Source organism: Pogona vitticeps, chromosome 4 (assembly GCF_051106095.1).
Source record: "Pogona vitticeps strain Pit_001003342236 chromosome 4, PviZW2.1, whole genome shotgun sequence".
NCBI lineage: Eukaryota > Metazoa > Chordata > Lepidosauria > Squamata > Agamidae > Pogona > Pogona vitticeps.
In genome coordinates this window covers 230,449,542-230,476,852 of record NC_135786.1, presented here as the reverse complement: position 1 = coordinate 230,476,852, position 27,311 = coordinate 230,449,542, and the positions used below count along the sequence as shown (strand labels likewise).

At 42.7% G+C, this 27,311-nt stretch overlaps 1 protein-coding gene across 1 annotated transcript in view; it reads right to left on the bottom strand.

The window, feature by feature from the left end:
* The window catches only part of TG (thyroglobulin), a 162,476-nt gene that overhangs the window by 95,640 nt on the left and 39,525 nt on the right, over window positions 1–27,311 (bottom strand). Inside the window, exons 17-23 of the mRNA XM_078393094.1 lie at window positions 26,944–27,153; window positions 22,728–22,882; window positions 19,741–19,897; window positions 16,151–16,375; window positions 10,582–10,731; window positions 9,441–9,611; window positions 1,647–1,769 (exon numbers count right to left, since the gene is read on the bottom strand). Of these exons, the coding sequence (XP_078249220.1) occupies window positions 1,647–1,769; window positions 9,441–9,611; window positions 10,582–10,731; window positions 16,151–16,375; window positions 19,741–19,897; window positions 22,728–22,882; window positions 26,944–27,153 (1,191 nt within the window). The remainder of the gene's footprint in view (window positions 1–1,646; window positions 1,770–9,440; window positions 9,612–10,581; window positions 10,732–16,150; window positions 16,376–19,740; window positions 19,898–22,727; window positions 22,883–26,943; window positions 27,154–27,311) is intronic.

Below are 27,311 nucleotides of genomic sequence, written 5' to 3'. Positions count from 1 at the left end.
CAGTGGGTTCTATCTGGAATCAACATGGCTATCCTATGCTTGAGCCCAGGTACTCCTCCATTGTCTTCCTACATATTCCGGTCTCACATGACTCAGACTTAACCAATATGTCAGCAAAGCCCTGGGTATCAAAATTCCTGGTAGAGGATAATTACACTCACTGATAATTTGATAAAGATGTCAGCGGAAAGCATGTTAATCTAGAAACTGCACCGTCTCCCTATTGCCTTTGATAGGAAATGGTCCGTTTCACTTCCTCCTGCCTTCGTATTTCTCAGACCACAAGTTCCTTTCATTATGAATATAAAGTAATGTGTAAACATCAGCAAATTCTTCAAAAACAAATCAAATCAAAATTCTGCCCCCTCCCCCACCACCTTCACACCATCCAAATTCGAGAAGTGCATTCTATTGGAGTTTTTATTTATTTATTTATTTATTGGACTTATATACCGCCCCATAGCGCTACAAGCACTCTCCGGGCGGTTTACAATTTTTTTTTTAAATTATACAGGCTACACATTGCCCCCCCTAGCAAGCTGGGTACTCATTTTACCGACCTCGGAAGGATGGAAGGCTGAGTCGACCTTGAGCCAGCTACCTGGGATTTGAACCCCAGGTCGTGAGCACAGTTTTTAGCTGCAGTACAGCGTTTTAACCACTGTGCCACGAGGCTCAACCTTGCCTTGCAGGCAATCTCTACTAGAAGGACCTTTCTGGGCTAGCTGGAATGACTGCCAATGTATCCAGCACTAATCAATTGTTCCCTCCTGCCCCTGAATTCAGAGAGATTCCCTCCTCTCTGCCCTGTGTTTCTCTTTCCCTGTCTTGAGTCTGTTGAAGTCAGTTGGAAGTCAGTGTTGTTGGTTAGTTTGCTGCTGATCTGTTCAAAACTGAGTAAAGAAAATAGCTTTTGTTCTTTCTTCTTACTAATGTCTCAGATTGAGTTATTGAGACTGTAAATGCCAGTTAATGACAGAATGGGTGGACTAATTTGAGGAACTCAAAACTACTCTGTTTTGTGAATCTCTGCACTTCTGCCACTCAGCTAAATGAATTTAACCAACATTTCCAAACTCTGTAATGCATTTACCCTGGTACAGAGAGGTCTATGATGTACGTACCTGCCAAACAGATATTAATAGTCAGGGGAACCTGAGAAAAAAATAGGTGGCAACACTGAGATGTAATGAGTTTGCATGAATACACAGGGATTCTAACACTCAATGTTCTGGCCTTTGACAGGTAAATCTGTTAGCTCCGTTTCTCTTGCATTTGATTTTTTTTAAGTCTCATATTCTTTCCACAGCAAACATAAATATATTGGTGAAATTGGCTCTTCTTTCTTTGTTTGTTACATTTCTAGGCTATCTTCTCCAGGTGAAGGGACACAAGGATTAAAACAAGCTACACTAAAAACACAATACTTTCTGATAGTCCTATCCAGAAGAATATAAGATGACTACAAGGACTGACAATCAGTATAAACACAAAGGATGAGATAGTGGCATGGATTTGAGGTACCAATAATGTATCACCTTACTTTGACCATTCTTTTGAACAAAGAAAACAATTATAAACCGTTCTTGACTGACAGTAGTATGGAGAGCTACCCTGTTTAAGTAAGTAGGAAGGAACTTTCTTACCTGCAACACACTGTTGGAGAGCACTCTGTGGTTCTCCTTGGATGGCTTGAGAGCTAACAATCTCAACCTCTTCTGTTGTGAAGGAAAGCTTGGTAGCAGGAATCTTCTCAAAACGCCTGAGAACTAACATGAAAAAACATCCAGAAACAGCTATGTTTTACCATCATTTACTGCTTTGTTTGTTATGTCATATTCTGCATTGCCTATAAGGAGGACATGGTACATGGTCCTTTCGCCATTTTGCACAAGTGACCTAGTGAGATTCATTACGATCATCGTCATCGTCATCGTCATTGTTGTCATCATCATCATCATTGTCATCATCATCATCATCATCATCATCATCATCATCATCATCATCATCATCATCATTTTAGAACTGCAGAGCTGGAAGGGACTCTATGAAACATCATGAGCCCTGCCCTTTGCCAAGGAGATAAGAGTGGGGAATCAAACTCCCAACATCTGATAACTAAAACACTGAGCTATCCAGCAGTTCATTGGTGAGGTGGAATTTATAGGTGAGTATCATCAGTTCTAGTCCAGCATTTAAGCGATGTAACACTGTGCTTTAACTTGAACACTTCAGCACAGTGGAAAAGCCATTCATTTCATTTTCCTTTACAGTATAGCACCCTAAATTAAGAGTGGTCTTAACCGACCAGATAGGCGGGATATAAATAAAATAAATAAATAAATAAATCATAAAAAACAATGAACTACCATCATGACAAATCAGCAAATAATAAAGTAATAAAAATGAATGGAAAAAAATTGTCAGTGGTAGCAAGTAAAACAGTGGCTGGAATTTTCTTGTTGCTCACATAAAGGTCGTGCAAATTTCTGTGGCTAATTGTGGCTAATTAAGGACAAGCCAGGGTGCATCTTGGTTCTGCAATTGGCAGCATGACTGAGTTGCCTCCCAGCACCTCATCAATTAGCTGCGGCAAGCTAAGCAAGCATGCAAAGTCCAATAGGATCCGGACCAATCTCCTGTGATACACAGGACCACTAAGAGGACACAGCAGGTTTAAAATTCAGTGGCTCAAGAGTGCACAGTCCTAAAATAGCCTGAGGGGGAAAAAACATAAGCTTCATCTTGTGCTGAAAACAGTGTAATAGCACAGTGGAGGAGAGAGAGATTGAGGTTTCCCAGCTTGGGGAGCTACCATGAACAGACCCCTTTCTCACCTCCACCTACTGAACTTCAGTTGAAGAAAGGCCTCAAAAGATGGTCTCAGCTTTGTCAAAATCCAACTGAGATAAGCCACACAAATGGAAATATTTGTGTAGCGTTTTTCTCTCTCTCCCCCAATAGACTGTCTGTCACACAACTGAGTGGGCAAAGTAGGGTTCATGACTCTTCCCCTCCCCACACTATTCTCACAACAACCCTGTGAGGCAGGCCAACCTAAGGGAGAGGGTTTGGTTCTTGGTCACCTGCTGAATTCTCTGGCTAACGCAGGATTTCAACCTGGATTTCCCAAGTCCCAGTCCAAAACTATAACCACTGTGCCATGCTGGCTCTCTCCTGACAAAGAATCCTAGGGAACATAAATGCTTGCATAGGATTGTGAAGACATTGTGTGACTGCGGATGGAGAAGGGTGGCTCATGGACCAGGACATATATTTTTACTTTCAGTTTCGTCACAAAGTTATTCACCACTTGCTAAGCCACAAGAGGGAAAACCCCCACAGGACAGCTGCACCTTCTCTTGTTAGCCTCCTGCCTGCTCCAATTTTTTCTTTTAAAATAATGGGCTGGCTTCTTTTTCTACGCTGCCTTGGAGGTTGGGAGTTCAATTCTCCACTGTGCCTCCTGCAAATAGAGCCATCCTGTTTGGCTTTGGCCAAGCTGCATAGTCTTAGGACACCCCCCCCCCCAGAAGAAGGAAATGGTGAACCACTTCTGAGCACTTGCTATTTGGAAAACCTGGAAAGGATCACTATAAATCGGAAAGGACTTGACAGGACGTGACTCTTCTACTGAAGAAGCCCGTTTTCACCCTCTAGTGGCCAAAACTTTGAAATAAGAAGAACTAGGAAAAAAAGAGTGGGGACCCCAGAGGCCATGGGATGCCCTCAAAGCATGGCAACATGGTCCTCTACCTCATAGAGGACACGTGGTTAATGTTTGAGCCAAAAATGTTGCCGTTGGGTGGCAGGGGTTGCTGGGTACCATATTTGTACACCCAGGGTTCCAACTTGCCTGCCTCTGCATCAGGCATGAGGGCTGATGTAGTTCCCCAGACATTGTTGAACTCCAGTTTCCTTTACTCCTGAGCACTAATCCTGCCAGGTACAGCTGATGGGAACTAGGAGCTCCCAAACCTCTGGACCGCCATAGATTTACCAGCCTTGTGACAGGGAGACACTTTGCCCAGCGACACTCCTGTTTTCATGAAGTGTGTCACTGTGGAGCATTCCCTTTTGTTCCGTGCTTGTCGGTCTTGTTCATGTGCTAGCATAAGCCTCCGATGGTGCCTCTCAGATGCTATCTTAACAAGCACAAATCTGTTTCTACTCTTATTATTAAAAGGCAAGCGATCTCGGGCCTCTGTTTTGTTTTGAATTATTTCATGCCTCAAAGCCACAGTCATCCTTGCATAACTGTAAAATGATGGAATAACTCCACAAAACACGAACTTGCACCTCCAGCTTGCTCCTCAGGCGTGTCCTCTTCTAAAAAGAAGAAAACTTGAGCAGAAAGGAACATGTTATCTATACAACATGTGGAATCTCTGAGAAATCAGGCCGTCTTTAGCAGTATCTAAACCATGCGGTTGGACTGAGATAAGGGCCCATCGCTATGTCCCAGAAAGAGATTCATTGTGGGGTGACAATGAAAATCTCGGTCTGTGGGAAGGTCATGATGATGAACTATTACAGCTGCTGTCTAAACACCCTGCTCTGGAACAAATTAAGGCTGTAAGATCATTTCCGGTGGAGGCGGAATAGCTGGGAACAGAGCAAGTGTCAAACCTGTTTTTTCTGATGTTGTTGGACATTAGCCAATCAGCTAGGCAAGCCAATGGTCAGGACGATTCTGGGAGCTTGCTCATCCTTGGACAAAGATCATGGTCTCCAACTCACGACCCTAGGATTTATTGTTCCCATTCAGTTTAGCTGCAATACTCGGAGTAGCAAGGGAGAAATGGATTTTTCCTGGAATTCCCGAGCTGGTGATTTTAAGCCATTTGAGGACATGTAACAGTCCTCCTTTTTATTTTGGTATACAACAGTGGTCCCCAATCTTGGGCCACCAGATGTTCTTGGACTACAACTCCCAGAAGCCTTCACCACCACCTCTGCTGGCCAGGATTTCAGGGAGTTGTAGTCCAAGAACATCTGGAGGCCCAAGGTTGGGGACCACTGATATACAATGTCCAATCTGTCCATGTAAAATCCATGATCCTAAGCACCTGAATTCAGAGCCAGAGGTTGGGAATTTTATTCCCCACTGTACCTCCTGGGAGAAGATCCACCCCAAGTAGTCTTGGGGCAATCTCAAGGTGCCCCCAGAAAAAGGCAGTGGTAAACCACTTCTCAGTACTTTTTGCCTTGAAAACCTGGAAGAAGCCACTGTAAGTGAGAAATGACCGGATGGTATGTAATTATAAGTCTGCACTGTCCTTTTTGCAAACACAGTATTCTATACCTGTGAGCTGGTGAGAGCGTGAGTTTCTTTTTTGGAATACAGCTCTGAGAAAACATTCCGGCAGTAGGACTACTAATGGAGGATTCTAGGGTTCTGAGTCCAAAAATGTAACTGCCGACACCAGCTTGGGAATCTAGGAAGCTGCAGCAGAAGAAAGCAATTCTCCAAAAATGTTGAGGCTGATCCTAACTCATTTGGTATTATAAAGTCCAATGGATGTGCACAAGCATCCATGTACACCTACATATGAGTGCACTTAAATAGTATGGATCTACATTAGAGGTGGCCACGAACCATGAGTTTGTTGGTTCATGTTGGTTCATGTTTCTGCAGAGCAGGTGTTCAGTGCTTCCCAACTCCTCCTCCTCCACCAGGCACCCAATCAGAGGCAGTGCTCCAGCTTCCCTGCCCACATCATCCAGGCACTTCCTCTGATTGGGTGCCCAGCAGAGGAGGCGGAGCTGGAAAACGTTAAATGTTTGTTCAGCCAAAAAGCAAGCTGGCACGAACTAGCGGTTCATGGCCGGCAGCTTATTTGCATCCATGCCTGTGTTCTCTGGAGACGATCGCGATCTTTATTTCATTTGTGTCAGAAGCACCAACTACAATTAATAATTTCATCAAACAATTTTAGTCAAATAATGGACAATATCAGGAGCATTCGGGACACCCAACATCATTTCGTCCACAGTTTATGCTGAGGAGTAAAGTTTACTGTGACAAAGAGGTGGTCTTGCCTACTCTTATCCACATTTGCAAAGGACTGGGATGATGCAATGATCCCATTTTCTTAGCTTCCCCTTGTTCTTCCAGCTCTTCCCCTTAGCCTATCAAGTGACTCCAAAGTAATCTAGTTCCCTCTGTGACCGAGGACTATTTTCTTGGGTTTGCTTTCAATTTCAGACATTGGTACTTCTCTCTTTCCACGTTATAGTTTTCAAGGATCATATCACCCTTTATGAAACTTCTTGGCTCTTAAGATCTTCTGGGGAGGCCCTTCTCTTGGTTCTACCACCTTCCGAAGCTCGCTTGGCGAGGACTTGAAAGACAGCCTTCTCAGTGTTTGCTGCCAGGTTTTGGAATGCATTCCCCTGGCTAGCCAGGTTGGTCCCCTCCCTCTTGGCCTTCCACTATCAGGCAATCATCTTCTCCTTCAGGCAAGCCTATAACCAATTAATTAGGCATCTCAGGAATGTTTTGCTTAACGGGTTAGAGATTTTTTAATTAAAAAAATTCTTACACCTGTTTTTAATCATGGTTTCAATCTTGAGACATGTTTAATTGTTTTTAATATGAGGTTTATATATATTTATTTTAAAACGGTTAATTGTTTTACAGTTTAGTTGTTGGGAGCCACCATGAGTTAGGAGAAAAGCAGTGTATGACTAATAGCATTTAATTAATGAATTCTCTGCTATTCCTTTAAGTTTTACAGAGGTTCTGGGGAAAAACTTCTCCTTGATTTTCATCTGAGACAAGTGGGAGATTCCCTGAAGAATGTGAATGTATTTGGGCATCTCCTGGCATAGGATAGCACCTGTTGGCCAGTCCTTTCGCTGAGGTGGCTACCAAGATGAGCACTTGGCTATCAAAATGCACCACTCCACTCCTACTCTTTTTCTGTCTCTCACTCGCACACACTCTCCAGCTCCCCTCAATAGCAGCTAGAGGTCAAGGAACAGACATGAAAACAAAGCATCTAATAGTTTGTTGTAGGGTTTTTTGGGCTGTTTGGTTGTGTTCTGGAGGTTTTTCTTCCTAACATTTTGCCAGTCTCTGTGGCCGGCATCTTCAGAGAAAAGGAGTTAGAACTCTGTGTTCTGGTGTAGTGTGTGGGATGGCTGAGTATTTGTAACTGTGAGGTCAGCTTTTTGTCCTTTTCAGGAGATTGGGTGATTATGGTGATCACACACTACACCAGAACACAGAGAGAGTTCTGACTCCAGTCCTCTGAAGATGCCGGCCACAGAGACTGGTGAACCAGTAGAAAGAAAAACCTCCAGAACACGGCCAAACAGCCCAAAAAACCTACAACAACCATTGGATCCTGGTCGTGAAAGCCTTAAAGAATACAAAGCATCTAATACTCTGCTACAGAGTACAGCATCACTGGTAGCTGCTAAGGGTTACTATGGCAGTTATTATTATTACTTTCAACATAAACAGCCTTCAAAACACTTCAGAATGTTCTCTCCTTCTGCCAAAAAATGTATTCCTAGCTACTCATCTGGAACGCATATCTTTTTACAGCTTCTCCCAAATTAATGCCAAATGTTCCATTAAGAACATGTTAAGACAGAAATTCAAAGAGGCTGGAGGTTGCCAGCTTGGTCCCAAAGGATCAGAGATACCAAGTGAAATAACACTTATTAAAGCAATTAAGACCTGTTGCATCTTGGTACTTAGAGCAGCTTTCACTTTTTTCCACTCTTCCCTGCAGAGAAAGGAACTCTACATACTATGATTTTTTAAAAAAAGGACATGCAATTAATACTTTTTAAAATGTGTGACTCACCCCAGACAAAAACTTGGGTATGCTACTTGTATGGATTACACCCCCCCCCCCCCAGATCCTTCAGCTAGAATGCTAACATATAAAGTATTAGTTCACCAGAAAGGGGCGAGACTAAGAAAGAGCAGGGTTGTGAATAAGAAGTTGGAATCAGAAAGAGCGGGCAAGCTGAAGAAGCTGGAGCTGCCATTGTCACTTGAAATACTGAGATCCTTCCAACTTGGTTTAGGTATAATTCCTTTATGTTTTAGGAGAGGTAGCTTTGTTAGTCTGTGCTAGCATACCAGTCAAAAACAAAAGAAAGAGAGAAAATAAAGAAGCCAAAAAGATTGTGGCAACTTAAAGACTAACTGCTATATTTTAATGTGAGCTTTCATGGACAGATCTACTTCCTCAGACTAAAGCAGTTAGTCTTTAGGGTGACACAACATTTTTGGCTTCTTTATTTTCCCTTTGTTTTTGCTTTATATCCTATATATTTGTGTTGGAAGGCTGAATCCACCTAGTGAACTCATGAACTGAATCCAATTGAATTGCTATTTTACTTTAGGGCTTTGAAGATTGCAGGTGGAGTTTGTTCTTCTAGCTATTGACATAAAAGCATGTGATTATTATTATTAGGAATGAGCTCAGTGAGCAGCATGACATTGGGGTGGGAACTTGAGTCTGGATTGCCTTCACTCCAAGAATTCAACCCATACACTACGCTGATTCTCTCCCCCACAGATGGGTTGAGAGATACAAAGCATCATCCTACCCCTGTTCAGTTATGGGTGGCTTCAGTGCATCATTATAGGGAGATGAAGGCAAATGTTGACTAGTGTATCAGCAGCCTCTTCCTGACTTCCCCCCCCCCCCAAAACTCTAAAGTCACATATCCAGAGTGAAGGAGAAATGACAGGCAAGACAAGAATGGACTGGAAATGGGGAATCTTGCATTTTTGGAGTAAAACTCCCACAAAAGATATTATTTGATTTGTATTCCTGCATTGAGCTTTATAGCTTTATATATGATGGCTTTATAGACCCCTTCCAACCTCATGATTCTATGGTTCTAATTACCCCGTATTCGTATACGGGGAATTCGTATTTGTACATGAATACCCTGGCACAGGTGGACATAATGAAGCCTTCCAATGGATCCGAAGAGTGTGTTTGGCTCACCACTCTTTGATCTAGCAGAGAGGCTTGTCATCATGCCTCCTGCCAGGAGTGGCAAGCCAATCATGCTCTCTGGAGCCATTGGAAGGCTCTGCAGCACCCGCAGCAGATTGGTGAGTGGACTGTCCAGCCCTGGACTGGACCCTCGTTATGTTCACCTGTGTGGGGATATTCGTATATGAACACGAATACCTCAATCTCTAGTTCTAATCCCACAGCCAGGAGAACCACTGTGAGATTTTGGGAATTATTTAGTTCAAAAAAGCAAGATTTTCAATCTTTGCACGGAATTTACCATATTCCTGAGTAGACTTCCAGCTTTTTGAACAGTTTGAACTTCCTTATAGCTGGCGAGTGATGAGCTAATGGTCTCCAGAATCCACCCTAACGTATCTTCACGAATGCATCTGGTTGGGTCAAGGTTATGCCTCCATGGAAGAAGGCCTTATTCCAAAAACTCACCTAAACATTGGGAGTCAGTAAGCGGGCCCTCCGTTTCTGTCCACTCCAATATCTCTCCCAGGCTGTCGACACAGAATGATTTGTTGGTGGCTGAGTCTTCATAAGAAGGCCTGTACTGTCCAGTTTCATCACATGGCACACCTCGCTTATCCCGTTGGCAGTTTGTAAGACCTGGCGCAGAAAGTCAGAAGGTGAAAGTGTTGAAATACATTCCTGGGATATGCTATATACCCTGATATGGGCCTCCTGGTTTCCAACCTCAGAAAGGTGTACTTGTGGAATGAAGTGGGAAAGTATATTGGTGAGTTCTCATGATGTAATTGATGATGCTCAATAACAGTTGGGGAGGAGTGTCTGCTTTTCCATATATGTACAGGATAATCTTTTACAAAGAATTTCCCACTTCTTCTAGAAGAAATGTTTTGAAGAGTCCTCTACGTTATCCATAAAGGGCTGGCGCACAGCCTGATGAAGTGGGATTCTTCCGTGAAAGCTTGCAATTTGATTGATTTGTTAAATGGTCCAATAAAAGGTACCACCCACTCTTGCATTTTTGGGTCATCTAGGAAACCACACAGCTATTTCCTTGTTCTTCTATGCAGAAAGTTATTTTGGTGTTCTTTTTTTTTAAAAAAAAAATGGCTTGGAAGTGTTATTTTTCAGACTACATCCCCCAGAATCCCCAGCTAGGTCAAGCATATTCTTTCCAACCTTTGTAGTTTTTTGTTTTGTTTTGTTTTGTTTTAAAATAAGCAAAATCAGAGACAACCCTGTTGGCCATAAAACAAACTTAAATATCTATAGCACCATAATGTCTGTTGTTACATAAACCAGAATGCTGCCACCTCGTTATCCATCATTTCTGCAAGTGAATGTTTTCAGCTGTTGGACAGAATCCTGCTAGCAATCGCGGAATGTAACTGTTCTGTAGACATAGTGCTCCCCAACAGCTGTAGTGATTCCCAGCTTGCAGTTACACAAGCCGAAGAACACTCCATTAAAAACAATGGGACTTAACTATGTACAACGCTCACAACAAGCCATTGCACGCATAAAAAAAAACAAGCACAACTTTCCCCAGGAACCCGTTTCTGTGATTTCCCCAAGAAGATGCAGACTATGGTTTCTGAAGGATCCTTACAATGCTCAGCACGGAAAGCTCCCACAGAGACGGTTGATTTCCCAAGAGGGCACTTCAAGCAGATCAGACTTCCTGCCTGGTCTTGATAGAATCCAGAAGGGCATGGAACGCAGCTGTCGTTCTGGGAGAAGGTTCCTGGAGGACAGACCACTGGAAACAGAAAATAGGAGGGCATTTTATTACTCTCGGGGGAATTCAAACAGTATTTTAAATTTGCCCAGGTGTTCCAGCTGGAGAAATCTGTTGACTCATCAACGTGCCTCTACCATTAAATGCTCATGTGAGCAAACTTCTGTGATAGTGTGATGTGGCTTCAAAAAAACCAAAAGGACAAATGCTCTTTTGGGATGCATTGAGAGAAGTAGAGTCTCCAAATCCTGTGAGAAACTGGTCCTTCTCTATTTAGCACTAATTAGGCCTCATCTTGTGCACTGTGTCCAGTTCTGGACACCATACTTGAAGAAGGATGCTGACAAACTGGAGAAAGTTCAGAGGAAGGCAAAAAAGGATGATCAGGGGACTGGAAATCAAGCCCTATGAGGAAAGAATGAAAACTGGGCATGTTTAGCCTAGAGAAAAGAAGACTGAGGAGAAATGTGATTTATTTATTTTATTTATTGGATTTTTATCCCGCCCATCTAGACCAAAGGTCTAATCTGGATGGTTTTGATAGCATTTTTCAAATATTTTAAACATAGTCATACAGAGGAGGGGCAGGATCTGTTCTTGATCATCCCAGAGTGCAGGGCACGTAATAATGGGCTCAAGATACAGGAAGCCAGATTTTGGATGAATATCAGGAAAAACCTCTTAATCGTTAGAGCAGTATGACAATGGAACCCATTACCTTGGGAGGTGGTGAGTGCTCCAATGCTGGAGGCATTCCAGAGAAAATTGAACAAGCATCTGTCCAATCTGCTTTTATTTAGATTCCTGCTTTGAGCAGGGCGTTGGACTCGATGGCCTTATAGGTCCCTTGCAACTCAATTATTCTGTGATTTTATGATTTAACCACCCAGATATAGGCTATATTAAAGATTAGCTGAAGCAGTTATTAATTTACTACGCTGAATAATTTAAAAACTTCAGTAGAAATACACATATAATTTATTTAAAGCATCAACATCAGTATTCATAACATACCACTCTTTTCAGCAAACCTTTGACATGCTTTTTCACCACTGAAAGTGGGAGGGACCTTGCTCACGCTTTCAAGGAAAGAATTAGGCATCGAGGAAGCAATAAAGCTTTGTTTCCATTTGCTTGAACTTTTCCGAATGTCCAGATTACAGATTGTATCCAGGAATGGTCCTTCAGAAGCAACGTGTGATGCTTATCTAGTGTGCTGTAGTGTTTAAAGCATGCTTTGTGCAAGTTATAATTTAATTATGCAGGCTACACATTGCTCCCCCCTGCCAATTCAATGAACTGGGACTAGGTTTACCAGCTTACCATCCTTGGAAGGAGGGAAGGCTGAGTCAACCTTGAGCCAGCAACCTAGAGCCCATCAAGATTGAATTCAGGTCACAAGCAGAGTCTTGACTGCAGTATTTCAGTTTAACCACTGCACCAAGAAGCTCTACATGGAAGGATGCACAGAACTTTGAGACAGGAGATTTTCCCTTACCACCACAGCCCTGCATGTACCCCAAAATGTGATTGATTGATTGGTTGGTTGGTTGGTTGGTTGGTTGGTTGGTTGGTTGGTTGGTTGGTTGGTTGGTTGGTTGGTTGGTTGGTTTGTTTATTTATTTATTTATTTATTTATTTATTTATTTATTTATTTATTTATTTATTTATTTATTTATTGCCATTGTAAGTATATACACAGTATACCCATACAATGAAATTCACAGACACCCAGAAACCAGACACATGCACACACATAAAATTCCCCAAACACTCCCCACCCACTAAAAAATCCCCCAACACTCCCCACCCACTAAAAGTCCCCCACTAAAAATACAAACATCTACACCGCAGGCCAAGTTAACACAGTCCAACTAACTTTTCACTACTGGTGGTCTTTAAGCTCATTATTGAGTGCAATTATAGCTCTTGAGTGCTATGCAAACCTCTGGTGTTAGGAGGACAGCAATGGGCAAAAGGAGGAAAATAAAGTTCTTCCATGACCTCAGTGCAATGTTGGGTTAGACCTTGGAAGCTCGTCACTCTCATTTTTCAGTTAACGTTTAAGAGAGTCTCATTAATTGTTTACTAGTACAGAGTAGAAACCAAGGATGGAGTGCCTTTTGTGAAGAGCAACAATTTAAAAAAAAAATCACTTCATTTCAGCAGCAGCTCAAAAATAAGCACAGAACATGAAAAATATTTTCTCCCATTCAGAGTGTGGGTAGAAAACATTGCCCTCACTCCGATTTGGCTTGGTGATTCAGTCACATAAACAAATCTACACGGAAGGATGATAAAATCAGTTTGGCTACAAGAGCATAGATCCTTTCAATCATGTGATTGTAAAAGAGTCCTGTTGGTTAAAAATCTGCCACACCACCATCTGAGAGAGAGAATACTGAAGCACAAAATGGTTCAGCCATGGAATATTTGGAGGGAACTCACCCTACTCCTTTTGTGCAGTAAAAATAGTCATCCGTGACAAGTTAACTGAGCCTTGTTGGCTGGATGGCCAGAGGTTGGGAGTTCAATTCCCTATTGCGCTTCCCAGAAGAGCCAGCCTGTGTGGCCTTGGGCAAGCTGCACAGTGATTTTATTGTCGCGTCTCGAAATGTTTCCTGGCTCTACCATCCCTTTCACATGTCAGTGAAGGGAAGGCAATGAGAGAAAGAAGTTGAGGAACAGCAAAAATTAGATATCAGGCAAGGGATATGGATCCCACCGCTGCTCACAACAACCTCCTGAAAGTCTCAACAATTTGCTCTACTTGCATTCCTACAAATTTTGGCTGTCTTCTTTACCTGTTCCATCCCAGTTTCCCATCATGTCACACACACCCCTTCCAGTTTCCATCTGTTGAATGATCCAAGCCATTTACTAGCATGTGCTCCTTGTTAATAGCATGGGTGTGCTATCTGCTGATGCCTTCCATATGCCTCGTTACTCTCTTGCCCAGGGTTTGTTCTTTGACTCTTACATTCCACTCTTCATTCTGAAACCAAGCAAGAGCTGGCAGAACACAGACCTACTTTACGCTTGCACAAGACTGTTTTCCTAATCCATTTAAAACGAGGCTTCAAACTACTCCAGGCTGTTAAGTGGAAACAAAACACTGGCAGGCACCAGTACTTGAGCTAAAATGAGAATCCAGGTTTCTGTTTAGTTGTGAATTAATGAGGACTTAAATGCCAGACACTGAGAGTGAACCTTTGTATAATCTCTTTCGTTCTTGTTTGTCAATCCTCTTACAATATGATGCTAAAATAGAAAGAGGAGATCAGTTTCACTCAAGAAGCTTGAGATGAAAAAGCCCTCCTAATAACATGCAATCTGAGGTTCTGGGTGTGGCCTGAGGTTATGGGTGCAATCAGATGGGCGTTTGTTTAGTCCCAGATTGGGGATGCACTAGTTTGCCTGATGATCACATACTGTAGCCTACATGCTACTGCAAACCGGTCCATCCTTGGTCACTGCCTACCTGCACCTTTTTGAGTCCATCTCAAGGGCTACTGGATTTTTGGTGCAGGTAAGAACACTCCAGTTTGGTTCTGTTCCAGTGTGTGTGATCACTGGGACTGAACCAAAGTGCATGGCTTGAGCTGCCCCTTTGCTTTAGCTGTTTGATCTTGAGAAATGAACAGCTTCCTTTCTGCTCTCCCGCAGAAGGGAAGGGAGGAGAAGTTTTCCATTTTTTTTAATTGTTTAATCTTGAGAAATGAACATCTTCCTTTCTGCTCTCCTGCAGAAGGGAAGGGAGGAGAAGTTTTCCATTTCTTTTTGTTTCTAAAACATCATCAGAGTTTTGAAAGGAATTTTTAAATGTGCCGGTGTGCTGTATCGTTTAGCAACTGTTAAAAAGAAATGGGAGAGGGACCTGGTGGCACTGTGGGCTAAACCGCAGAAGCCTTTGTGTGCTGCAGGGTCAGAAGAATAGCAGTCGTAAGATCGAATCCATGTGACAGAGGGAGCTCCCGTCGCTTTGTCCCAGCTCCTTGCCAACCTAGCAGTTCGAAAGCATGGAAATGCGAGTAGATAAATAAGTACCACCTCGGTGGGAAGGGAAACAGCATTCCATGTATAGCCGCGCTGGCCACGTGACAACAGAAACTGTCTTCGGACAAACGCTGGCTCTATGGCTTGGAAACGGGGATGAGCACCACCCCCTAGAGTCGAACATGGCTGACTAAATGTCAAGGGGAACCTTTACCTTAAAAAGAAATGGGAAATTTCCTCTCTGTTCCCCTCCAGCTTAGGCAAAGCATGAAGAAGGAAGTAGGAGGAGGATAAAGAGAGTTGTTTGAGGTGTGATGTGGTCAATCCTTGCCTGTGGGTTCAAGGATTGCCCGAAATGGCATCCCATATCTCAAAGGGACCTTGTTTCGCACTCTCTAGACTGAGCCAGATGAGGATAATTGCAGCCTACATTCATTTGTGAAGTGGTCTGAACTTCACGACGGATAATCCTTCTGCCATATGGAGAGCCAATTCCATATTTGGCAAATGGCGGGAAAAGAGAAGGCTGAACAAACCACCATCTGGTGGTTGCAACCCACCAAGTTTACTTAGAAGTGATGACAAGAAGTAGAAGTCAGTTCTAGTCCTCATTTTAAGTGTATCATGCCCACATGCTCATGACTTACAGTTTTGTAACAAGTGTCAAATGCAGTGCAGAATGAGATATTGAAATATTGAACAAACAGAAGGTGGAGCAAAAATATTCCTCGCATAGTCTGAGACCAGCCCTCCTTCTGCCAGATTGGATGATAGGATGAGTTGCCTCAAAATACAAAATTGAGGGTCAACAGCAGAAAAGTCCCAGTTTCATAACTTTCTTTCTGAAATTCTGAAGATTCTGTGCTTCTGATGCAATGCAAGCCAACACAGCTTTTCTGAAATACAGTCGTGCCCTGCTTAACGATTACCCTGCATTATGACAAATCTGCTTCACGACGATGTTTTTGCGATCGCAATTGTGATTGTAAAACGATGGTCTAAATGGGGTTTTTCGCTTTGCGAAGATCGGTTCCCTGCTTCAGGAACCGATTCTTCGCATTACGACAATCAAAACAGCTGATCGTCGGGTTTTCAAAATGGCCACCAGGTGCTCAAAATGGCTCCCTGCTGTGCTTAGGGACAGATTCCTTGCTATACAGGCACCAAAAATGGCCACCGTATGGAGGATCTTTGCTGAATGGTGAGTTTTTAGCTCATTGGAATGCATTAATGGGATTTTAATGCATTTCAATGGGTGTTTTAATTTCGCTTTACGACGTTTTTGCTCTATAGCGATTTCACTGGAATGAATTAACATCGTTAAGCGAGGCACCACTGTAACGCCTTTTAGTCTGTAAGGCACCACAACATGCTTTGCTTTATCACGTTCAAAGTGATGAATAACTATGTAAAAGATGATTTTAAAAAACTGGATGAGACCTACCACATCCTTGGAGATTGGGGGTCACACTTCTGACAGCTAAAACCTTCTGGAAACCAGTTCTGCACCCAAGCTGAACTTGAGGGGCTGTGCTGAAGTCTCCATTTTTGAAAAAAAGCATGGACGTATCTGCTTTGAACTGTTTATTGTCCAAATGGAGAAGGAAGCCACCGCTCCTGACCAGTGACTCAAATCGACCGACGAGATTTTCACCAACCATTGCTTCTTCTGTAAGGAAACAAATGACAGCAGGGCAAGTGGAACGTGGTTGCCTTTCTCAAGAACATGCCTTGCATAAAGTGATTAATTAGGAAGTGAAAAACCATTCGAACCTGTACAAATTATTAGTTTTGAATGAGAAGTCTCATAAACCCATAGCCCCCCAGACCATACCGGTTAGGACAGTGGTTCCCAACTTTGGGTCCATAGGTGTTCCTGGACCCAAGTGCCAGAAATCCTGGCCAACAGAGCTCGTGGTGGAGGTTAGGAGATTCTAGAAATTCTAGACCAAAACGTAACTTTTCCAAGCTCTGAAAATGAATCTTGTTCAGTTTTCTTTCATTCTTCAGTGTTTTTTTAATCTTCAAGTTAGTGGTGAAAACATGGAAAATGTGAAGATAATTAAACATTACTTTGCAGCTGCCATCATGGATCTCCATCCAACTCTTTGGGGCCAAAGAGCTTCCAGGAAAAGAGATCTTTTGGCCCTCATTCATATTTGTAGCAGCAGAAGACTGACATGTGTTTGCAAATGTACATGTGGATCTGCCATTGTAATCAATGGTGTCGTCTATGGAGGTAAAACAGGCAATCCTACATACAGACATCTCAGCACATCCAGTTGTTAAGCTGGGGGGTTGGTAAGCGAAGTATTTATTGGGCCCATGAATCTGCTCTGTGTGCTTATGCAACCCTTCATTCTGAAAGGCTGTCCAAACTGCTGAACCTATTTGGGGGTCATGAGTCGGCATTGTGGATAGCTCCTATAAAGTTTGGATTGAAATCTGGTGTAGATTCATTGCACCCATGGAGTCAAACACACACACACACACACACACACACACACACACACACACACACACACACACACACACACACACACACACACACACACACACACACACACACACACACACACACACACCAGCATCCACAGGATTGCTTGGGCAAAAGGCGTGTATGCTATTTGGCTTTTTTCTTCTTCGTCTTAATTTGGTGTCCTCTTATTTCTCTTTAAAGGGACGTGGTGGCGCTGCGGGTTAAACCGCTGAAACCTCTGTGCTGCAAGGTCAGAGGACCAGCAGTCATAAGATCGAATCCACGCGACGGCGGGAGCTCCCGTCGCTTGTCCCACCTCCTGCCAACCTAGCCATTCAAAAGCATGTAAAAATGTGAGTAGATAAATAGGTACCACCACAGTGAGAAGGTCACGGCGTTCCGTGTCTAGTCGCGCTGGCCATGTGACCATGGAAACGGTCTATGGACAAACGCTGGCTCTATAGCTTGGAGACGGGAATTAGCACCACTCCCTAGAGTTAGGCATAACTGGACTAAATGTCAAGGGGAACCTCTACCTATTTCTCTTTACCATTAACTTTGAGTAGGCTCAGCCACCATGGAACTTCTGATAAGTTGTTACATCGTCAACCAGGACTTGAATCCTTACATGCTCTATTTATAATACAGTCAACTAGGCTCCTATTTTTCCGCATCAACTGGGCAGGTTCAGATTCTTCTTGGTGGGCCAGAGAGCCTTCGAAAATACAAGCCTAAGCACAACTTGTTCCTTGATTTGTGTGACACATTCGATATATAAAAGCAAGTGACTGCACATCCTTTCCCATATAAGCCAACCCAGATGCATAAATGGTAAACAAATAGATTACTGAACTGGTTAGCTCACAAACACTCTCCTACGGCCAGATTCTAGAGATGTTTTCATATAGCCCTTATTAAAAGAAGGGGTGGATACTGCAACTTGGAAAATTAAAGCATACAAGGTAGGCAGGAACACAGCTATACATCTATTAATGGACTCAGGACCTAGCCCAAAGATTAAACCACAACAGGAATGAATATGAAACCTAGAATTCATAGCCTTATGACTGACAGATGATATTTAGAAGGTACAGCTGCCAGGTCTCAGGTTTAGACCCTGAGAAACTCAGATTTCTGAATCTGAACCTGAAATCACAGAGCATAGGAGGTTTTTGTTGTTGTTGTTTAGTCATTAAACCATGTCCAACTCTTCATGACCCCAAGGACCAGAGCATGTGAAGCCCTCCTGTCTTCTTAGGAGGTAGCCAACCAGACAAATCTAATATTTGGGATTCAACCTTATGGCATCAGGACCTGCCATCTGAACATGCTCAGAAGCGCACCCTTGTTTTTTTCCCCACTATTCTGCATGCTCGTTTGCTGATATTGCTATTGCTGTTGGTATTCACACATTAACCTTCAGTTTCACCATACAGTGCCTACATCACCTTGTCTGGTGCAAACACAAACACAGTTTCTCCGCTGATGCATATGGATACATTCAGGTCTCAGGTTTTCATCCTGAAATCTGAGGAAGTGGAATGATGCTGACCTGGCAACCTGAAAGCAATACTCCACCATTCCCTAGCTGTAGACATTCGTTATGCTTAAAAAAAGGTCAACCCAGACCATTGCCTACTTTGTTATTGCTTACTACACAAGGGAAGTGACAAGTCTGCAGAAGAGACATTTGTGCTTGTATGTAGGATCTACTCATGGTAACCTATATAGAGGTAGGAGCATTTCCTTTGTAGGCTTGTTTCTTTCCATGTGCAGAAAACATTGCAGGAGAGCAAAGGAGCTAACTGTTTAAGCATGGTGGTGCATCTGAGTAGGGACCAACTGAACATTAGGTTTTCCTAGCTTGAGTGTGATGACAATGACCTTTTGCTGAGAACACCATCTAATATTCTTTTTGTTGTTGTTCTATGTAAAAAGCACAACTAGATTCCCTAATGCAGTGGTCCTCAACGTTGGGCCTCCAGATGTTATTGAACTACAACTCCCAGAAGCCTTTGCCACCACCTCTGCTGGCCAGGATTTCTGGGAGTTGAAGTCCAAGAACATCTGGAGGCCCAAGGTTGGGGATCACTGCCCTAATGGATTCACCCAAGCACAGTTCCATTACCATATATTACAGTAAAGAGCTTGGAAAAGTTATACTCAGGAATACAATTCCCAGAAAAATCTGGGGATGCCAGGAGCTGTAATTTTTGACTCCTTTGCCATAGTAACACCAGGTTCTTAGACTCTGGAGCAGAATGAAATTCAATAAATGCCAGTTGAGAAAGAGAAGAGAAAGGGTGCCTTCTTCTACAATCTCACTCCTTTCATATATCATTCAACAGAGTTTCCTCTGCAGGGTCAAACAACTTTAATTCCGAAGATACTACCTGGGACAGCTTGGGGATTCCTTAAATAACCACTTATTGCATTTTCTATTGCACATTATATTCCTGTCAGACTTTGGACATGTGGGCATTTTCCAAGAAGACAGAGACAGCAGTAATAGTCTTGGCAGAACAAGCTACACAAACAGAAACATTCAACCCTACCGATGTTGTGTAAATCAGGAAGTAAAGAGGCTGGGATGTCCTCAAGCAAAGTTCTCCAGGTGACGTTAACTCCCAGGCGGTCTGCAGCCAGACATTCAACCCATACAGAAGAATCATCACAGACAGGAACGGAAACCGGGTGCTCTAAGGCATTTACCTTAGAAATAAGGATTAAAAAGTCAAATTAAAAAATTTTTTAAAAGCCAAATATAAAAAATTAAGAATTAAAAAGCCAAACTTAGGTGTCCTGTGGAGTGTCTTGCAACCAGAGTTTATCATCATCATCATCATCTTAAAACTTGGGGTGGGATGGAGAGAGACAGGAAAGCAGTCTATATTGAGACTGTAAGGAACTGAGAATTTTCATCTGATAGTGGTTAAAACTAGGGGTGCTTGAGGGCCAAATTTTGCCATCTTAATTAACCTAATATCTGTGCTCATTCCCTCTGCAGTGTCTTGTCCGTGAGAGGCTGGCAGCTGAAGAAAAAGACAGAGGAACAGACATGGGGATTAAAGTTTTAGGTTAATGGAAAGTAAAGCACCCCTAAGATGCAGTCGCTTTGTGGAAATCTGGATACAGAATTAGAAATTGTGCTGTCGGAGTTGGGAATCCTCCTGTCTCCACTTGCACGTTTGCAAACAAACTTTTATTAGAAAGACATCACAAGTCTCCAGTCTCCCCGACCCCCAATATGGCAACAGAACTGTTGGATAGCACAGTGGTTTACAGTAGGTCTCTGGCTTTGGAGCCAGAGGTTGGGGGTTCGTTTCTCCATTGGGCCTCCTTGACAGGGGCTGGATTCAGTGATCGATAGGATCCCTTCCAGCTCTGTAGTTGTAAGATTGTTGTTAGCATTAAGCTTGTAGAGACCTATTTGCCATGCCCCACTACTCACATGAAAGGTGAAATACAAAAAATGCCAGTAGTTACACCCATTCATTTTCAACTGCTTCATGCCAGTGAGACAAATATATTTTAAAGTTAAACAAAGGGCATTTTTTCCTATGGATATCCTATATCAACCATGTATAGCCCTGAAGATTAATTAGGTCTCTCTTTGGGTATTATAAACTTGTTGATTTTGGTTTGATTTCTCAGCTCAAAAAATATACTGGACGAATTGACACGGACCTGAAATTAAGAACTATTATATTTAGTAAGAATGGTTTTCAAAAAGTGTATAAGAAGTGCTGGCTAGCTCAGTGGCTTAACTATCTGGCTGCGAAGCCAGATGATGGGAGTTTGATTCCCGACTGTGCCTCCTTGACAAGGAATCAATGGACTCAATGATCCATAGGACCCCTTCCAGCTCTGCAGTTCTGAGATCATTATTATTTATGGCAGGGTGAGATAAGCTCCAATTTTACCAAATAACTCTGCAGCATTAGTCAAAATCCACTAATGCTGTAAATATCAGGCATATGCATCCTCATTTCTGTCATCCATGCAAGTGAAGATGGGTAACTGCCAAGTTCTTCTCCACACCATCCATCCATCCACCCACCCACCCACCCACCTACCTACCCACCCACCTACCTACCTACCTACCTACCTACCTACCTACCTACCTACCTACCTACCTACCTACCTACCTACCTACCTACCTACCTACCTATTCATTCATTCATTCATTCATTCATTCATTCATTCATTCATTCATTCATTCATTCATTCATTCATTCATTCATTCATTCATTCATTCATTTTTACCCTTCTTTTCTCCTTTAAAAGACCCAAGGCAGCTGACATCATTAAAAGACAGCATTTCAAGCTAAAAACAGTAAATATAAAAATATTAAGAGGAACGAAAAAGAAAAAGCTACGATGGCAAAGAATTTATAAGCATTCTTGCTACTGTTCTTGTAGCCACAAGAATATTTTCCACAAATCATCCAGTTTTTCCAAAGCCGTTGCCATTTGTGTAAATCAAATAATTTACATAAAACTGGTATGACTCCTGCTTCGTTTCACTGACATTTAAGTTTTGAAGCATGACATGGGGTTGCGTCTTTGTTAATCATCAGACAGTCCTTCTGTGCTTCTTGAGCAGATGCGTACCTAAGTTCTCAAGCGGAAGCAACACTAACTTGCTACTACTATTTTTTTTTTCATAAATTACAAGAGCTGAGAAATCTTACGGGTTTTCAGATTGCTCATTGCTATGACTTGGTGTGTTGAGACATTCTAAATCAAATACGACAGGAATCCAGCGAATATTCTTCACACTCCCAGTGTGTGTTCTGAGGTTGATTTCCTAAACTGACTTCAGTTAGTAACATGACTGGGTCAGAAATTCAAAAATCAGTGTGTGATTTTAGTGCAATACAGTGGTGCCTCGCTTAACAATGACCTTGTTAAATGATGAATCTGCTTGATGATTAGGTTTTTGTGATCGCTTTTGCGATCGCAAAATGATGTTCTAATGCAGTGGTGTCGAACTGTGGCCCTCCAGATGTTCTTGGCCTTCAACTCCCAGAAATCCTGGCCAGCAGAGGTGGTGGTGAAGGCTTCTGGGAGTTGAAGTCCAAGAACATCTGGAGGGCCACAGTTCGACACCACTGTTCTAATGGGAAAATCCACTTTACGATGATCTGTTCCCTGCTTCAGGAACTAATTTTTTGCTTTACGACAATCAAAACAGCTGATCCTCAGGTTTCCAAAATGGCTGCCCGCTGTGCAAAATGGCTCCCTGCTGTTTTTAGGATGGATTTTTCACTATACAGGGAGCAGAAAATGGCCACCCTATGGAGGATCTTCGCTGGGTGAGCAGGTATTTCGCCCATTGGAACGCATTGAACAGTTTTCAATGCATTTCAATGGGCGTTTTTATTTCGCTTAACAACAATTTCACTCTACAGCAATTTCGCTAGACCGGATTAACGTCATCAAGCGAGGCACCACTGTAACTAAAAGGCCCTAAGAGTCGAAAGACAAAACTATGGTGGGTCATTATTGAAATGTTTTCACAGTGCATGGTTATAAATACCTGGATATGGCAAAATCCACGGGCCTTCAAATCATCCAGAATAAAGATCTGGAAAGCTTCTAGCAGACCAGAATAATCTGGACTACAAGCCTTCTCAGGCGGGAGCACAAGCTGGAAATGCATTTGAGTCTGAACACTCTGGAATGGCTGGAGCCCTGAAAACAGACCCATGACAAGAAAATTACCATATGAAAAGTCTGGCATGTGTCCCTCTAACTTTATTGTTGCTGTGGCTTATTTTATATACCGTATTTTTCTCTCCATAAGACGCACCTTTCCATAAGACGCACCAATTTTTTAGGAGAAGAAAACAGGAAAATATAATCTGTTTTCTTCGCTCCATAAGACGCACAGACTTTCCACCCCCCTGTTTTGTGGGAAAAAAGTGCATCTTATGGTGCGAAAAATACGGTAAATCTTGCAACCTTCCATTTGATTATTTTTTTAAACAACAACAATCAAGAATAGAGACTGGCGCATAAGAGGGAAATTAAAGGAATACTTATCTAATATAGTAATATTGTTATCTAGCAATATAGTACATAATATGGCTATAATGTTTTTGTTGTAATATTTGGAGCTAAACCAATATTTTATAAGACTGAAGATCAACTCATTTTGCCACCATACTCTCCCCTCAACCACCCTCCAAACTCCCAACCCCTTGAACAGATATTTTTTTTAAAAAAAAAACATTCTCCACAAAATGGCGAATGCTGCCCAAAGCTTACATGGGACAAGGTTTGACCTCTGTATGTACTTTCCTCCCAAGTGCCTTTGAGCAAGTTCCTTGTAAAAACACAAGGAGGAGAAGAAAGGGTGAAAAAGTAGCGGAGGACTCTGTGACATACATGGCAAAGCCTTCATAACAAGTACATACATCCTTGGTTTGCACTTCTTAAATGCAATGCATACGTGGGCCTCCCCCATCCTAGATCAAGCTCTTCTGCATCCCAACAGCTTCCTCAACCTGCCCAATGAAATCTCTAGGCTTTAAACCTGCAATCTTCTCCAAGTATATCTTGGAGTAAATGCTATTGCACATACTGGGGTTTAGTAAAGGTAAAGGTAAAGGTTCCCCTTGACATTTTCAGTCCAGTCGTGTCCGACTTTAGGGGGCGGCGCTCATCCCGCTTTTCAAGCCATAGAGCCAGCGCCTGTCTGAAGACAGTTTTCCATTGTCATGTGGCCAGCATGACTAGGGAATGCCGCTTTACCTTCCCACCGAGATGGTCCCTATTTATCTACTCGCATTTGCATGCTTTCGAACTGCTAGGTTGGCAAGGAGCTGGGATAAACGACGGGAGCTCACTCCATCACGTGGATTCGATCTTACGACTGCTGGTCTTCTGACCCTGCGGCACAGGCTTCTGCAGTTTAGCCCAAATATATGAGATAGTATTATTGCTGAGTAACCTGGCCTGGGTAATATCCAGACACATTTTAGGTTGTTCCACATATCCCCCCCAAAAATGATGAGGTCAGAGAGAAACACTATGGAAAGTGACAGTGGACATTTCAAGGTAAGTTGCGTCTTAACGGTGAGCCAAGGCATCGGCTAGCGCAGCCCAACAGGAAGCCTGCTCTTGTATACCTCTGACCAACCAGAAAGAAGAGGGAGGACTATGGCAACAGTGTGTGAGAGAGAAAAAAATGAAAATCTATGGCTGCACTGATGTCGGAGGTGGTAACTAACTTTTGAAATCATAGCTACTGGCACATACATTTGTAAACAGATATCATGGCTATTTCAGGTATTGAGAGGGTAGGAAAAAGAATTATAATTTGAAATAAATTTCAAAGTAATGTTCTCTAATTTTTTTTGCAGTGTTCAGGAGTTATATGCAGGCCATAGCATCTTCTTATTTATAACTATCAACAATTCCAGATGGACAAATTTGTGCCGAGGAGGAGATGGTCGGTGATACGTGCCAAGATTCAGAAGAATCTTTTCCCTATACTGCTGTTTTTATTTTTCCATGGAGATGGGAGGATTCTTTCCAAGTGCAGGAAGCTGGGAAGGCAGTAAAGATGGCAATAAACCTGGAAAGCCAATTGCTTTAGGAGGGGTGTGTGTGTGTGTGTGTGTGTGTGTGTGCGTGCGTGCGTGCGTGCGTGCGTGTGTGTACGTGTGTGTCTGTCTGTCTGTCTGTAACAAAATTAAACATGATGTGATGTGAACTAATAGCATATGCCAAGATGAAAACATCTGGCGCTCATCTGGATAGCTCGGTGGTTTAGGTCTCTCACTGTAGAGCCAGACTGGGAGTTCAATTCCCCACTGTGCCTCTTTGACAGGGGCTGGTCTTGATGACCCACAGGGCTGCTTCCAGCCCTGCAGTTCTAAGATGATGCCGATGATGATGATGTGTTTCATTCAGAAGATGTACCTCCATCAAATCCATCCTAAGCATGGTTACTTGGGAGCAAATCCCACTGAATTCACTCAAACTTACTGTCAAACAAATATGTTTAAGAAAGTGTAAGTGAAGTATTTAAGATCTGCCATTTTTAGAGGCCACAAGCTAATTATTTTCAGTCATTTTTTTAAACAATTACTGTCGGTTTTTTTAAAAATGTATGTGCATAGAAGCAACTTGATAAATAAAGGTTGTAGAAATAGACAAGCTAATGTTGCCTGGAATCAATAATGAAACAACTTACACAGTCGTGCCCCGCTGGACAATTACCCCATTTAACGACGAATCCGCTTAACACTGAAGTTTTTGCGATCGCAAAATGATGTTTAGATTGGGTTTTTTGTTTAACAACGATCGGTTCCCTGTTTTGGGAACCAATTTTTTGCTTTACGACGATCAGCTAACAGCTCATCATCGGGTTTCAAAATGGCCCCCCGCTGTTTTCTAGGATGGATTTCTCACTATAAAGGCACCAAAATGGCCACCGTATGGAGGATCTTCACTGGACGAGCAGGTATTCAGTCCATTGGAACCCATTAACCGGGTTTTAATGCGTTTCATTAAGATTTAATGCGTTTCAATTAAGATTGCCGGAAGAAATATCAACAACCTCCGATATGCAGATGATACCACTCTGATGGCAGAAAGTGAGGAGGAATTAAAGAACCTTGTAATGAGAGTGAAAGAGGAGAGTGCAAAAAACGGTCTGAAACTCAACATCAAAAAAACGAAGATCATGGCCACTGGTCCCATCACCTCCTGGGAAATAGAAGGGGAAGATATGGAGGCAGTGTCAAATTTTATCTTCCTGGGCTCCATGATCACTGCAGATGGAGACAGCAGCCCTGAAATTAAAAGGCGCCTTCTTCTTGGGAGGAAAGCGATGACAAATCTGGACAGCATCTTGAAAAGCAGAGACATCACCTTGCCAACAAAAGTCCGAATAGTCAAAGCTATGGTTTTTCCTGTCGTGATGTATGGAAGTGAGAGCTGGACCATAAAGAAAGCAGACCGCCGAAGAATTGATGCCTTTGAATTGTGGTGCTGGAGGAGGCTCTTGAGAATCCCCTGGACTGCAAGGAGAACAAACCTATCAGTTCTAAAGGAAATCAACCCTGAGTGCTCACTGGAAGGACAGATCCTGAAGCTGAGGCTCCAGTACTTTGGCCATCTAATGAGAAGAAAAGACTCCCTGGAAAAGACCCTGATGTTGGGAAAGTGTGATGGCAAGAGGAGAAGGGGACGACCGAGGATGAGATGGCTGGACAGTGTCTGCGAAGCAACCAACATGAACCTGACACAACTCCGGGAGGCAGTAGAAGACAGGAGGGCCTGGCGTGCTCTGGTCCATGGGGTCACGAAGAGTCGGACACGACTAAACGACTAAACACACACAATGCGTTTCAAGGTTTTTTTTTATTTCGTTTGATGATGTTTTCGCTCTACAGCGATTTTGCTGGAACGAATTAACATCGTCAAGCGAGGCACCACTGTACAGTACCTTGAAACCCAATGGAACTTCGACATGAATGAAGGTTATCTGTTCACGTACTGGAATTAACCATGTCAAGGGTAACTGTTAGCATTGATAGACCATCACAGACTCAAACTTCCAGCAAGTGTTGTAATCTTATAGCACTCTGAGGACTTTGTTCAACTGTCGTACATTTGACTTTGACACATCCCCAAACCACTGAGTGATCAAAACTCAGATTTCCCATTGCCAGCCTCAACTCTTCACTTGTTATACCTCCAAACAGTAGGCTACTAATCACATTCTTAATTGCTATACTTACTTTGACAGGCCAGTGAATGAGGCAGGTCTCCTATCCAGAGGAGATTCTCTGTATCACAGAATAGCATCTCATTGCTGGGAAAGACACTTTGGAAGCCTGGAGAGCAAATGACTCGACACTGCTGAATCTTTGGGGCTACATCAGAAGTGTTACAGAAGACTCCACCATTGATTATGCCGGGGGCATCAAAAGGCAAGCGACACAGAGGACCTAGGAAGAACATGTTGTAGATTATCAGGGACAATGTCTTCTCCACTAAATCAGCACTGGCAGAGGGAATGCATATGGATGAAGGAAAAAGATAAAAGCACTCAGTGAATTAGAAGACCAAATAATATCTAGACAAACTCCTCCATAACACCCTAGAT